At 37.1% G+C, this 15,853-nt stretch overlaps 2 protein-coding genes and 1 long non-coding RNA gene across 3 annotated transcripts; 1 reads left to right on the top strand and 2 right to left on the bottom strand.

Moving 5' to 3' along the window:
- Positions 1-3,587: 3,587 nt before the first annotated feature.
- Positions 3,588-4,358, top strand: LOC110695584. Its single transcript, XM_021872798.1, has one exon. The coding sequence runs from the start codon at positions 3,588-3,590 to the stop codon at positions 4,356-4,358; it is 771 nt and encodes a 256-aa protein (XP_021728490.1).
- Positions 4,359-7,283: 2,925 nt separating this feature from the next.
- Positions 7,284-10,107, bottom strand: LOC110695582 (zinc finger MYM-type protein 1-like). Its single transcript, XM_021872797.1, has 2 exons — positions 7,824-10,107; positions 7,284-7,555 (listed from the first exon to the last, which is right to left on the bottom strand). Exons 1-2 carry the CDS (start codon positions 10,105-10,107, stop codon positions 7,284-7,286), a joined length of 2,556 nt encoding a protein of 851 aa, XP_021728489.1.
- Positions 10,108-11,134: 1,027 nt separating this feature from the next.
- LOC110695505 lies at positions 11,135-12,089 on the bottom strand. The gene is made up of 3 exons (XR_002506083.1): positions 11,698-12,089; positions 11,517-11,584; positions 11,135-11,244 (listed from the first exon to the last, which is right to left on the bottom strand). It is a non-coding gene; the product is annotated as an uncharacterized LOC110695505 (long non-coding RNA).
- Between the last annotated feature and the right edge of the window lie 3,764 nt (positions 12,090-15,853).

Raw genomic sequence — 15,853 nt, 5'->3', positions numbered from 1 at the left:
CTTCCTTTTCCTTAGTTTTGCTCTTTATTTCTTTAGTTTGCACTTTACTTAGTTGATTTTCCATTTTCATGAATTTCTTGGTTTTTCTTGTCTTTTTCCCTTTTATTTGTTTATTTTCTTTCATTTTTCAGGTTAAGATCGTTTTCCAAGGATTCTCGAGACTCCTTCCCAAGTTTGGCATTATTAGGATGCCTAGTGTCCTCCATTTGAAGCTCATGCATGGAGAAGTCAAAATTCCATTTGACCCTAGACCGTGCATTCATGTCGTGGGGGGACCTATTCAGGTGTTGAACCCACTCTTGGGTGATTTTGAAACTGCCATGTCCCGTGTTTTTAGAGCATCGAGTGGAGCGCATGAGGAGCCTTGAGTTGATGGTGAAGGGGGCTGCCCTGTTCCTAGGAGTGGGCGTGAAGGATAAAGGCACGGCCGCGCGACCTGGTTGCGCGGTCGCGCGTGGCCCAGGCGCGGCCGCGCATGTTTCTATCCCTGTTCCGTACCCAGTTTTGCGCAGCCGTGCATTCTCTTGAAGAAGGTCGCGCCTATACGGGTCTATTTTGGACGATTTAACTAATTTCTCTTTGTTAGTTTTACTATATATAGACTTTTCTTCTATTTTGAGAGAGAATTGAATTTTAGAGAGAGGATGAGGAATTAGATATCTTAGAATTAGAATTAGTTTTGAGTTTCTTAGAGAGAGAACTCTAGATTTTGAATTTTGTAGAGAGAGAAACATTAAAGATTGATGATTAATGATAGTTGCAATTAGTTTGAATTCAAGTACATTTCCTCTTATTTGATTAAGTTTGTAAGAATCATCTTTACTTTAATTCAATCTTTAGCTTTTGATTTCAATTGCTTTTTTGATTGTTCAAGTTTATTGATTGTTTGATTGAGTTAGTTTAATTGGAATGATGTTGATGAATTGGATGAATTGCATAGCTTTGTTTTTTATTTCTTTAATGGATTGTGACTATTTTGCTTGCTAGGGATTTGGTGAAGCATGTATTAGTGATGGATCATTAGCAAATTGCGAGGTTTTTGATTGATTTAGCATTCTGATTAAATTGGTTGATTGATTTTGTGCATGTGTATGGATTGGAAGGAGTGATCAACCTTGTTCTTCATGCTTGATTGCACTGTGTGTTTACACTGATAAGGACGATTGATTTGTAGCTCACATTTATCGATTGAGTTTTGTTTATGACGTTCCTAGTAGAGTATTTCGTAGTTGGCGCTAGTTTGACCTCTAGGAGATAGCTTGTAGAGCTCTTTTGATTGCAATATCTATCTTCCCTCGTAATACTCGAGTTAATCGATCTCCAACCCAATTAGTGTGTATTAATTGAGAGTATATGTGGATCCCAATTCCCTAGAGTTTGATAAATTGATTTACTTTGGGTTTGCTTGTTTGTTTAGTTGATTTAGACAACCTACATTCCTTTTTACGCTTCGAGATAGCTTAACCTTAGAAATAGTTAACTTCCTCCCATTCCCTTGGGTTCGACCCTTGACTTGCCTCTATACTAGAATATAGGTTTGTTAAGTGTTTACAAATTTCGTTTTGACCGCGGGAGGATTAGTTTCAACAACCTAGTCTCAACCCACGTCAAAAATGGCGCCGTTGCCGGGGAATGGCGTAGTTGTTTGCTATTGTTGTTTAGTCTATTTAACTTTATTCCAAAAATACAAAAAGATTTTTCTCTTTTAGGCTACATTTTTAGGCGTGCTACTAAAATTTTCCTTTAAGATTGTTCATGCAAGAAATCATGGGAGAAATCCCAAAGGTCACATTGAAGGAGTTGGGAACTCTGGGTGCATATAAGTATGAGAGTGGTATTTCTCCATCTTCAATTCCGGAAATTTACTTTAAAATCAAGCTGGCAATAACAACTTTGATTGAAAGGCGACAATATAGTGGTGGAGCAAATAAAATTCCCCTTAATCATCTTAAGGAGTTCAAAAAATATTGCAACACGATTAAGGTGAACGGGGTTGCACAAGAATTCATGAGGCTCAAGCTATTTCCTTTCTCTCTAATTGGAAGAGCTCAAGAGTGGCTAGACAAGGAAGTGAATACTAATTCCTTGAGAACTTGGGATGAAGTCACTAAAGAATTCCTTTCCCGTTTCTTCCCTAAAAATAAAAAGGCGGAGGCAAGAGCTTTGATTCAAGGTTTCAAGCAAATGACTAGTAAAAGGCTTTATGAAGCATGGGAGAGATACAAGGAGTATCAACGCGAGTGTCCTCACCATGGAATCCCCAATTACCTAATCACTCAAATTATTTATGGTGGTTTGAGTCCTCAAGGGAGGTCAAGTCTTGATGCCGTAGCCGGAGGCCCAATCATGAACAAGATAGAGGGAGAGGTTGTTAATATTATTGAGGATGTAGTCATACACTACATGGATTGGCAAGATGGTGAGAAAGAGCTGACAAAAAAGAGTAGCACTACGGGATGCTCAATTGATCAACTCAATGCTATCAATAATTTGTCCACACAAATTTCGGATTTAGGGAAAGAGGTGGTATCTATCAAGGTTAAGCTTGAGAGTGCAACTTCACAAGCACCAATTATTCCCTCCCAAATTAAGGGGAGAGGTACATCTCCTTACCCTAACACTCTTCCCCCTTCTTGTTGTATGATTAGTGAATGTTGGTTTTGTGATATATGTGGAATGAATGATCATGATGCTTCTTTTTGCCTCAATGTTTCTTGTGATAAAAATGATGAATATGATGGAAATAGGAGTGATCATGTGAATTATGTTGCTATAATAATGATTTTGGACCTAGATTTGTTGTTCATAGGAATGTTGGGAATATGGATTATCACAACCATGGAAACTATGATAATTATAACCAAAATAGTGGTTATGGGAACCAAAGAACCCAAGGGTTTTGTGGTAACTATAACAACCATGGTTATAATGGTCAAAGTCATGGCCAAGGGTATGGGGATCATAACCAAAGTTATGGTAACCATAATAAAAATCATGGCCAAAATCAAGGTAGGGGTAATTGGAGTAATCAAAGTATGGGGAATTTTCAAAACAATGCTTAAAGAGGTACCCCACTCGCATTTATTCCAAAGGCCCAAGGCCAATGTGATAGTTTCTATGATCAACATTCTTCATCTAAGAGTTGGTTAGAGGATGTCATTGAGAACCAAAACAAGGTGTTGAATTCTCATATAACCCTTAGAACCAGAGGGTACCCCAGTCGTATTTATTCCAAAGGCCCAAGGCCAATGTGATAGTTTCTATGATCAACATCCTAAGATCCAATGAGTGCAATTGTGACTAGGAGTGGTAGGATTCTTGAGAGTGGAGTTTTTAAGAATAGTGATGCGAAGGAGATCCCTAACAAGGATCCTATTGAGCATGAGGGAGACGAGAATCCTTTGGTTGATAGAGTTGATGAGGAACAAGTTGAGAAAGTGAAAGAGAAAGTGAGAGAAGTTATCAAGCCTAAGCTCCCATACCCTCAAAAGTTTAATAGACACAAATTAGATGAACAATTTGGCAAGTTTATAGAGATGCTTAGGTAACTTTATCTTACCCTCCCATTCACCAATGTCATTGACCAAATGCCGAATTATGCAAAATTCCTTAAGGAAATCTTGAGTGGTAGGAGAACATGTTATATGGCGAAAACGGTTAGTTTGACCGAAAATTATAGTGCTATCATAATGAACAAGATGTCGCCTAAGTTGAAGGATCCCGAATATTTTTCCATCCCTTGTGCTATTAACAAGACACAAATTGATAATGCCTTGTGTGACCTAGAAGCTAGTGTTAACCTTATGCCATACTCGGTCTATCAAAGACTTGAGCTAGGAGAACTTTCACCTACCAACATTACCTTACAATTAGCTGATAGGTCCATTAAAATCCCAAAAGGTAAGGTTGAGGATGTTCCCTTAAGGGTTGGGAAATTTGTGATCCCGGTAGATTTTGTTGTGCTTGATATGGACAAAGATTCCAATATCCCCATCATTCTTGGTAGACCATTCCTTGCAACATCGGAAGATTTGATTGATATAAAGAGTGCTAAAATTTCTTTAAAGGTAATGGAAGAAGAGATTGAGTTTGATTCAAATGAGAGTATGCAATACCCTTATTCTTCTTTAGAGGATTGTATGAGAATCAAAATTTTAGATGATATTGTGAATTCCATGAAAGAGCACTTTCTCGCCTCTCATGATCCTCTTGAGTATGTTTTGTTGAACAAAGAAGAGATAGGTGAGCATGGCAAAGAAACAACTTTCCTTAAAAGAGTCATTGATGAGTGCTTGGAAGGAAGTGATGAACAATTGTGCATGAAGATCTCAAGCCAAGAAGCTTTGCAGGCGGCTTAAACAAAAGAAGGTAAAGGTGTTCCAACGGTGGAGGTTAAACCTCTACCATCACATCTTAGGTATGAGTTCTTAGGCCCAAATTATACTTATCCCGTGATTGTTAGTGCATCTTTGAGCAAGAGCCAAACTCAAGAGTTATGCGATGTTTTGAGAATGCACCAAGGTGCTTTGGGATATACCATTGATGACATCAAGGGTATAAGCCCCGATTTATGTACTCACCACATAACCCTTGAGGAGGGCGCTCTACCTTCTATTGAGCAACAACGGAAACTACATACCCAAATGGGGGAGGTAGTGAAGAAAGAGATTACCAAACTTTTGGATGCGGGAATTATATTCCCCATCTCGAGTTCTAGGTGGATCTCTCCCATTCATGTTGTCCCAAAGAAGGGAGGCATGACCGTCATTGAGAATGAGAGAGGTGAGCTCATTCCGACAAGGGCGGTCACGGGGATGGAGGATGTGTATAGACTATAGACGTCTAAACATATCCACAAAGAAAGATCATTTTCCCCTTCCTTTCATTGATCAAATTCTTGAGAGATTAACGAGGCACAAGTTCTATTGTTTTCTTAATGGTTATTCTGAATTTTTCCAAATCTCTATCCACCCGGATGACCAAGATAAAACAACCTTCACTTTTCTATATGGTACATTTGCCTATCGGAGAATGTCGTTCTGACTTTGTAATGCTCCCATAACATTCTAACGATGTATGATGAGTATCTTCGGGGACATGTTGGAGGAGAAGATGGAAGTGTTTATGGATGAATTCTACGTAGGCAGTGTTTCATTTGAGGCATACCTTGAACATCTTGAGAAATGTTTGGCAAGGTGTGAGAAGGTGAACTTGGTATTGAATTGGGAAAAGTGTCACTTCATGGTGGAGGAAGGCATAGTCCTTTGCCATAAGATTTCTCACAAGGAGATAGAGGTGGACAAAGAAAAAATTGAGGTTATTCAAAAGCTTCCACCTCCGGTCAATGTAAAAGGAGTGAGATATTTCTTAGGACATGTCGGGTTTTATAGAAGATTCATCAAGGATTTCTCACTCATTGCAAAGCCCCTCAATGATCTTCTTCAAAAGGATGCCGAGTTTGTATTTGATTATAAGTGTTTTGAAGCATTCAATAAGTTTAAGAAGCCTCTAATTTCTACTCCCATTATCCAAGCCCCGAGATGGAATTTACCTTTTGAGTTGATGTGATGGTAGTGATACGGCCATTGGGGGTGTGTTGGGTCAAAGATTTGATAAGAAGCTCCATGTCATTTATTACATATCAAAGACTGTCAATGGTGCTAAAAGGAACTACACAACAACGGAGAAAGAGTTTTTGGCAATTGTTCATTCCTTTTAAAAATTTATTTGCTATTTGTTAGGGTCCAAGACGATTGTCTTCACCGATCATGCGACCCTAAAATATCTTTTTTTTAATAAGGAATCAAATCCAAGGTTGATCCGTTGGGTGCTTGAGCTACAAACTTTTGATCTTGAAATTAGAAATTAAAAAGGAGCGGAAAATGTGGTTGCGGATCATTTATCTAGACTTAAGGATTTTCAAGTTTAAGATGATGGGTCTCCTATAGAACATAGAATGTTGGATGATTCTTTGTATTCTATATATGTGAAGGAACTCCCATGGTTTGCCGATTTGGTTAACTATCTTTCTTGTGGGGAGTTTCCTCCTTCATTTACCAAGAATCGAAGTAAGAAGCTTAAGAGGAAGGCTAGTCATTATGTGTGGGATGAACCGATCTTGTACAAGAGAGGTGTTGATGGTTTGTTGCATTGATGTGTGCCAAAGGAAGAGATACCTAGTGTGTTGAAGATGTGCCACTCGGATCCTAGTGGCGGTCACATCGGTGTTTCTAGGAAATCTTCCAATGTGCTTCAATGTGGATTATGGTGGCTAAATCTCTTCAAGAATACTTGGGAATTTGTCAAGAGTTGTGACCAGTGCCAAAAAACCGGAAATATTTCAAGGAGAAAGGAGATGCCCCAACAACTCATCCTTGAGGTGGAAGTTTTTTATTTATGGGGAATCGATTTCATGGGTTATTTTCCTTCTTCATATGGAAATCAATATATTCTTATTGCCGTTGATTATGTGTCAAAATGAGTTAAAACCATTGCTTCACCAACAAACGATCATAAGGTAGCAATGATATGTTCAAAAAGATAATTTTTCCAAAATTTGGCATTCCAAAGGAGGTCATAAGTGATAATGGATCTCATTTTGTGCATAGTGCATTCCGCAAGATGTTGAAGAAGCATGAAGTTAATCAACGTTTTAGACGCCCCTATCATCCTCAAACTAGTGGTCAAGTTGAGGTTTCTAATCGTCAAATCAAGTTAATTCTTGAGACGACGAATACAAGAAATAGGAAAGATTGGTCGGACAAGCACTACTACAAAAATTGGCAAAGAGATCCGTTGAAATATGCTTGATAGACCGCCTCACAACGGATCTCTAGCTCAGGGGTCTGTTTGATAGACCCGTTCAATAAAGGGGGTCTGTTTTTTTGGGACAAAGAGACCCGTTGTAAGTGATAACGGGTCCATAATGTAAGTTATGAAATTAATATTTTAGAAGAATAAGAGACGTGTTAATTAAGATATGGGGTCTGTTTAGTTGTATCAAACAGACCTATTATGTGAGGTAACAGGTCTCTTCATTCTTTAACTTTAAAAAAAAAAATTTATTTTTGCTTTTTATTTTGTGTGGTTTGGCAGGTTCACATTTGAATTTTGTAAATTTTGTTTATATGCAATATAAATATTGGGGATAAATCATATGAAGTAAATTGTAAGTTACAACCACATAAAATATCTATGGATTAAATACAATTGATGTGATATAAAAAATAAATTTAAAAAAAAAAAAAATCATCCAACATAAATTTGCTACAAATAAATTGAATTTACTTAATTTTACAATTACCCTTCCACGGTGTTTCCAACCCAATAAATGCAACAGATGCAGTTCCATCACGATGGATGGAATGAAGGATTCCAACTGGTGAATGCTGTTTTTGCTCCTCCCCCAGACGCACCCAGTCCCCAGCAGCAAAGCCATGGGTGACACGCTCTAATGTGGATGTCCGAACTGTTAGTGGATCATGGATTCCACACACCCTCACTAAGACAGAGCCATCCCGATCATCACTGCCTTCTAAGACCACAACATTCCCCTCTGGAATATTACATCAATAACTACTTGTCTACTCCATTTCTAATCAGTGGCGGAGCCAGGATTTTCAACTTGGGGGGACAAAATGCTTAACTTACGAAAAGCTTAACAAAAAATAAAAACAAAAAAAAAACTCACACACAAATTGGTTAATACTTAATATTAAAATTTCAAAATACAAATATATACTTAGTCATACAATTCAAAATGATGAAAAAAATTACATAAACATTACATTAAAATTACAAGTTCATTCTTCGAGTCTTCATACTTTGAAATCGATCAATAATCTTTTCGTCGGAAACTCGTAAGAAGACATCCTTCTCAATAAAAGTGACCAAACAATCATTCATAAGTTGATCACCCATGCTATTTCGCAACTTGTTTTTGACACATATCATTGCAGAAAACACTCTTTCAACACTTGTCGTGGCAACGGGAAGAATCAACATCAATTTGATAAGCAAATGAATAAGAGGAAAAGTCTTATGCTTATTGGTTTTAACAAGCATCATAGAAAGAGAATTAAGGTCATTTAAACCTTGAAATCTTTCATCATTTAGCATATTCTCCATGAATACATCAAGTTGATATTCAAGAGCCATCAAATCAAAGCTTGAAAATTCTTCGGGATAAAAAGAGGCAAGTTTAAGTACCTTATCTTTATCAAAGGATGAGAAGTTATCTTTAGGACTTAAACAAGCCATACATAATAGTAACTCCATATTCCTCTCATTAAATCGTTCATCAAGTTCTTGAAGATGCAAATCAATTAGTCTTAAGAAAATTCCAACCCGAAAATGATGTTCATTTGTTGCTTCTTCAACAAAACGTCTTGATCTTCCATGAGGAACATAAAGAGAATCCATAGTGGGAATAACAACACCATGTTTAGTGCAAAATGAAGTTACCTTGTTTAAGAGAGTATCCCATCCTCGCTCCCTCATTTTTTGCAACACCGTTTTTGTATAAGTGACAAGTTCCATGGCATTTACAATATCTTGCTCCTTTCTTTGCAAAGCAACACACAAATCATTAGTGTATCCAAAAATAGTCAACATCAAGTGAGCAACAAAAATAAAGTCAAATGACTCTAATTGTCCTAAAACAATTTGAGCTTTGAACTTATCTTCCGATGCACCATGCTTCCCAATTTGTACAAGCACCTTAATAATTGTAGGAAATAAGAGGATGGCATTTAAAAGTGACTTGTAATGAGAACTCCAACGAGTATCCCCGGGCCTACTCAAACCAAGTTCTTGATTTAAACCCGATCCACTCACAATATCCCCAACATCCAAGGCTCGAGCAACTTCTTGAGCTTGATCTTGACGAATCATTTCTCTTCTCTTGCAAGAAACTCCCACCACATTCAACAAATTTCCAAGTATCTCGAAAAGCCAACCACAACTATCATTCTTTTTAGCAACGGCAACTAATGTTAGTTGAAGTTGATGAGCAAAACAATGTATATAGTAGGCACTTGGAGTATCATTCATAATCAAAGTCTTAAGGCCATTTATTTCACCCTTCATGTTGCTAGCTCCATCATACCCTTGCCCTCTTATCATAGATGGGCTCAATGAATGTTCAACAAGTAAAGACATGATTGCATCTTTAAGAGTTAAAGCGGTAGTATTATCAACATGAACAATGCCTAAAAATCGCTCCATTACCTTTCCACTATCTCTATCAACAAAACGCAAAACAAGAGCTAGTTGTTCTTTTTGGGACACATCACTTGACTCATCGGCCAATATAGCAAAGTAATCATCACCAACTTCTTCTATTATGCACCTAGTTGTTTCTTTGGCACAACAGTTAATAATGTCCTTTTGAATAGGAGGGGAAGTCATTTGACAATTTTTAGGTGCATTTTCAAGAGTATGTATCCTTACTTCCTCAACCTTTTCTCCTAACCACTTCAAAAGCTCAAGGAAATTACCCCTATTATATGACTCCCCACTTTCATCATGTCCACGAAATGCCAAACCTTGCCCCAAAAGAAATCTTAAACAAGATAAAGATGCTTTCAAGCGGATAAAATATTCACTTTTAATCACATCACTTGCATTGTCAATCACATTCAAGATTGATTTCTTTTTTTCATCTCTTAAATTCACATATTTCTCATAAGCAAGATTATGAGCACTTTTAATTCCACCAACATGCTTCTCAAATCTTTCCGGTTTATTCCATGCCCTAAACCCTCCATCAACAAATGCATCACCCCCCGGTTTAATACCAACTTCATTCTTGAACAAGTAACATACAAAACAAAATGCAGCATCTTTTTCAATACTATATTCAAGCCAATCCCATTTGTTGAACCAATGAACACTAAAGCGACGCAAACCAGACACTTGTCTTGTAGGGAAGACATGAGTTTTTGGTTGGCAAGGTTTTTTAAGAATATAACCCCTCCTAACAGCATTTCGTTCATTTGCGGGGTAATCCATAATGTTTATTCTTTTTCCCGGATCATGAGGAAGAAGTTCAACATCATACACCAAATCTTCCTCTAATGGTACATTACTATTACTTGAACCACCCATTTCCATACTATTTTCTTGACTTTGAGGGGAGCTAACTGAAGGTGAGTTATTGGACTCATTTTCATTGAGTCTCGTTCTTTTAAACAAGAATTGTCAAAGATCGGGTTGTTTAGTTGCCTTTGATTTGTTTGAATTTGGTGAATCTTTTGATATTTCCTAGTTAAATTGAAAATTATATATCAATTTCCACAAGACCACAATCCACATCATTACATAATAACAAAACCTAAGAGGCTAAGATTTTAAATTTCTAATTCAACTACACATTTCAATAATTTACAATAATTAATAATTTAAATTCACATTTCACAAAAACAACCAAAAACTCTAACAGGGGAAACAATCAAACAAATATAAATCAATAATCATTTATCAATTCAAATTATTCAATAATCAATACCCACAAGGCCACAAATGACAAATTCACAATAAAAATATAAACAATTAAACATTTAAACAAGTAATAAAAATATGAAATTCAGAATTTCAGATTTACTGTAAATTTAAACAATTAAACATTTAAACAACAAAACAAGTAATCAATTATTCAATTAATCATACATTCATTGATTCATACCTCCATTGAAATCCAGATTTACAGCAAATGTGTTATGCTTATGCATATGAGTATATGACGAAGTCACGCTGTCACGAAGACACGAAGTCACGAAGGACGAAGGCTCAAGGGCGGCTGTTGAACCTCGTCACTGCTGCGAACTGCCGGCGAACGGTGGACGGCGTCACGGCGAGCCGGCTAGGCGATTGACGAAGTCACGAAGACACGAAGGACGAAGGCTCAAGGGCGGCTGTTGAACCTCGTCACTGCTGCGAACTGCCGGCGAACGGTGGACGGCGTCACGGCGAGCCGGCTAGGCGACAGGCGAGGGCGAATCGAAGAGAGAGAAATTGAAAATTGAAAAACTTAGGGTTTGGCTGGCTGGCAAATGTCGCAACAGAGCACTGTAAATCTGTAATTGCATTTTTTTTTTTAAATTTTTTTTTTTTTTAAATTTTTTTTTTTTTAAAATTTTTTTTTTTGAAAATGGGGGGACAAGTGTCCCCACATGTCCCCTTCTAGCTCCGCCAATTCTAATTCCTTTGTTTGAGAATTTTGTTTGACGAAATCATCACGCAAATCTGACAAAAAAAAAATAAAGACAAATTAGTAAATTACTTAATGAAATTGATATATATATATATATATATATATATATATATATATATATATATATATATATATAGTACTACTTGTATAATTGGTGATCCAAAATACAAGACAAATAAAAAAAATGAATGAACTCACTTGAATTACAAACACTACAGCCAAAACACTAATAAACATCATAGTTACCTAACTAAGCATAATAACACAAGGAGAAGAACATATTTGTGAAAGTGAATGAACTCACATGAAATACAACAACAATTTCGGCAAAACTTAGAGAAATGACCCTGAAGATGAGATCTGAGAAAAAGACTATAGCCAAAACAAATATGGAACTAGTTATAATTAAGAATTCTAATAAAAAAACATATTTGAAAACACATTCAATAATAATAATAATAAAAAAACAATTATAGATCGATTACCTCAATTTTGATCGGAAGTAAGGTAATCAATTAGACAACAATTTTTCAGAATTTCTGAATCTATTAGCATAGGAGGTTGAGCTTCTTTCTGCAATCGAAAAATTGAATTAGACCTTGAATAAGGTTCGATAATGAACATTCGAAAATTGGGAGGATAAAGAGCAAGCACAGGAGATAAAGAGCCCCTATTTACCATCATTAGAGTAAATGTAGTGTTTTGATTTAATGGAGAAAGGAAGAGGAAGTGGCGGCAGTAACATGAAGAGAGGTTAAGGGTTTTAATTTGGGGTTGGGCTTGGGCAGAGTTTTGAAGAGGTGAAATATGTGAATGTGGCTGAAGGCAAATAATGAGGTATAAAAAGAAACTTTTGTATTCACCCGGTTTTCAGTAATTTACTGTATATCGGGTACACTTTTGTCAGATTTAGTGTCACTTTTGTTAAATTTAGTGTCACTTTTGTCAAATTTATCAATAAAACATAAATAACTCTTATATATGTCACGGTAACTTTTGTGCGTTTTAGTGTAACTTTTGCACATTTTATTGTCATTTTATAACGGATGTTCAGTAATTTACTGAACATCCGTTTTATTTAAAAGTTAACTTTTGTATACACCCGGTTTTCAGTAATTTACTGTACATCGGGTACACTTTTTTTAGATTTAGTGTCACTTTTGTCAAATTTAGTGTCACTTTTGTCAAATTTATCAATGAAGCATAAATAACTCATATATATCAGGATAACTTTTATGCATTTTAGTGTAACTTTTGCGTATTTTATTGTCACTTTATAATGGATGTTCAGTAATTTACTGAACATCCGTTTTATTTAAAAGTTTGTGTAAAAAGAAATAAAAAAAGGTACGGAGTACAAGTTTTGTCAAAGGAGTAAAGGTAAGAGACCCTCTAAAGTTGAGAACGGGTATGCTATGTCTTTTTTTTTTTCAATACACATAAGAGACCTGTTATAATTGATATTTGATCTCTTACATCAAACAGACCCGTTAGTTAAATAATGGGTCTTAAATTGGGGGTCGTTTTTTCCAATTTTTGTAGTAGTGAAGCTTATGATGCTTTGTGGACTTATAGAACGGCCTTTAAGACTCCTATTGGCACCACCCCTTACCGCTTGGTTTATGGGAAATCTTGTCATCTTGCGGTTGAACTTGAGCATCGTAGTCATTGGGCTATTAAGAAAATCAATTTCGACTAGTCAAGTGCGGGTGAAAAACGTTGGCTTGATCTCCATGAGTTGGAAGAGCTTCGTATGGATGCATATGATTGTGCAAGCATGGACAAAACTCGTACCAAGGAGGTGCATGATAAGCTTATTGAGACAAAGGAGTTCAATGTTGGTGATAAGGTGCTCATTTACAATTCAAGAATGAGATTATTTCCCGGAAAGTTAATGTCTCGTTGGAGTGGTCCTTTTGTGGTTCAAGAGGTCTTCCCCAATGGTGCAGTGGAAATCTCTCCTTTAGATTTCTCAAGGTCTTTCCAAGTCAATGGCCATATGCTCGAGCGTTACTATGATGGAGTTTTTGTCTGAGTTATTCATAATATGACCCTCTATGAACTACCTTGAAGGGTGGAAAACGTCAAGCTAATGACGTTAAACAAGCGCTTCTCGGAAGGCAACCCGAATTTCCAACTTTCTTTTCTACTTTCTTTTATTTTATTTTTCCTTTTTTGATGTTTTTTGTCGAATTGATTCTCTTTCTTTATTGTGTTCTAGGGTGATTTGGATTGGATGGAAGTAAGGTTTCCAACAATTTTGGTACAAAATTTGAGGATGAAGTGTTCAATTTGAGTGCTTGGAAGCATATTTAAGAATTGAATCTTGGTGGGTTCGAAATGGTGGGTTCATTAAATTGTCGTGTTAAACCCACTGTAAAGGCGTTTAGGGACTGCCTAGTCTCGTGTTTATCACGATCATATAGCGTGTGCCCACCGATGTGCGCATAAGAAAGTTTTGGAGGAGCAAAAGACCCAGGAGGGCGCGAGCGCGCACGGCCGCGTGGCATAGTGGCGCAGCCGCGCCCCCCTGCTGCCCCTTGTTTTAAGCGCACCATCCTTCATTTCTCTCTCTTCCTCCATTTTCTTACTTCATTTCTCTTGTTGTGTTCTAGCATTGTCACCTTTTTTGCTGCCATATCATCATCATAATATTATCATTTTTCACTTCATTTAGTTGATTATTACTCTAAAATCTCTAATTTTACACTTTCCAAGTGATTTTCTCTCTCCAAAAGTTGGGAATTTTTGGGTACTATTTGATTGGGGTTTTGAGTTTGCAATTTAGGATTGAAAGTGTGTGTTTCTCATAAATTCAAGGTATGATTTCTTCATTTCTTTTGGTTTTCTTGATAAATTATCTACCTTGGTTTTTCATGAGTAGTTTGATTTATTTTGGTACTTACATTAATGGTCCTTCCATATTGCTTGTTTCTTACCTCAATACTTGTATTGATGGTGTTTATTGATGGATAATTGAACTTGTTATGCTTGATTTTGCCTGAACAACCACTATTTTGGTATCGTCATTGTTGGATATGTTGTTATGATATTTGTAGTAATAATGTTCTTATTAATGTGTTCTAGATGATTGATTGGAGTGTTGTTGCTCTTGGTGCTCATTTGTAGTTCATAAATTCATGCTAGCATTATTGTTCAAGTGCCTTTTTACACTTGTGGTGTGATAATTTGTTCATTTTCATGATAATGTGGCCTTGAATTTGTGTGCTCTTGATATACACCATATTTTCACATCATTCCTTTCATGATTTTGAGCCTAGTTCTTATTTGCTTGTGTGCAAATGGCACCTCTTCGCCGGGCCAAGAGGGCACGAAGTTCTACTTCTAGGGAGGTTGTGCCATCTTCACCCAATTTCAAAGAGACTTATGGCATCGAATTTACCAAGCAAGAGCATTGGGAAAATTTCATTCGTCTTTCATCTAGAAAGCTTCAATCAACCCGATCCTATGATGCATTGGCAACTACATCTTTGAGAACTGATGATGATGTGAGACTCTTGGCTCAAAATTTGGGGTTGGAAGAATTCATTGGTCTTAATTCTCCGACCTATGCTCGCATCACCTTTGAGTTTCTTTCATCTTTAGAAGTGAATGTGGAGAAGTTAGATGGTGTGTCTACCCAAGTGCTTACATTTCAAGTATTCAACAATGACCACTCGGTTCCTCTCTCCTATTTCTATGAAGACTTCAAGTTTCCTTCTCCAATAGAGGGTACTTCCTACATTTACCCGGCTTTTGAGGTTTTGCGAAGAGATCATGATTATAAGGAACGTCGTTGGTGGAGGCACATAACGGTTGAAGATAGCTATCGTCCCCAATATTCCAAGTCAGCTTTCATCATCCACCCGGCCTTGAGATACTTTAGTAGGCTCCTCACCTATGCATTTTTCTCTAAGGAGTCTCTTGGAGCCATCTCTAGGGAAGAGCTAAGTTGGCTTTGGTTGGCTAATAAGCCTTTTGAGCATAAGGTCGAGGTCCTTGATTTTGCGTCCCATTTGCTTGATCATTTTATCGATATTCGCGATGGTGTTTTTCTCTCCGGAAGCATTCAATTGGGAGGAAAGATCACTGATCCTCTCTCGCAATAAAAGATATGGGAAGATGCTTGAATCCCTTGAACCCATTTGTGATAAGCGAGAGAAGACTCCATCCCTTCTACTTAGTATATATGCCTTGATAAATCAAAGATTTTTGGAGCACACTTCTCAAGAAGACTTTGTTTGTTTGGAAAGTTTTAAGGACAATAGATTGGTGCCCCATCCCTCACCCGAAGGTTACGGCAATATGCTTAGGCACCACTCTTCCATGGAGACCAAACAAGTGGTCGGTCAACCAAGCTCTCAAGAAAGCTCCTTTGCCAAATCTCCGCCACAATACATATGTCCCTCTCGCTCCCTCTTTGCCCCCAGTTGGATGGGGAGGTACTCCTATCCCTTCTTCTATTTCTTCTACTAAAATTGAATTATCTACTTTGCATGCCAAGTAAGATTCCATTGCTAATGTTTTGTAATCCATGCCTTTGGGGCGCGATATGTCTCTTGGATATGAGTTCCATGCCAGTCAAGTGTAGGACTACCATGTGAGGAGGGGGTAGATTGACCCTTACATGAACTATCCATA

The sequence above is a fragment of the Chenopodium quinoa genome, unplaced genomic scaffold (assembly GCF_001683475.1).
Source record: "Chenopodium quinoa cultivar QQ74 unplaced genomic scaffold, ASM168347v1, whole genome shotgun sequence".
Classification (NCBI taxonomy): Eukaryota; Viridiplantae; Streptophyta; class Magnoliopsida; order Caryophyllales; family Amaranthaceae; genus Chenopodium; species Chenopodium quinoa.
This window is presented reverse-complemented; position numbering and strand designations above follow the sequence as displayed.

Excerpts from the sequence above, each read along its gene's own strand:
- LOC110695582 (XM_021872797.1), bottom strand. The coding sequence starts at position 10,107 with ATGGGTGGTTCAAGTAATAGTAATGTACCATTAGAGGAAGATTTGGTG. Across the intron at positions 7,556-7,823 it reads GATTATTGATCGATTTCAAA|AGGGGAATGTTGTGGTCTTA; the intron begins GTATGAAGACTC and ends GTAATATTCCAG.
- LOC110695584 (XM_021872798.1), top strand. The coding sequence starts at position 3,588 with ATGCCGAATTATGCAAAATTCCTTAAGGAAATCTTGAGTGGTAGGAGA.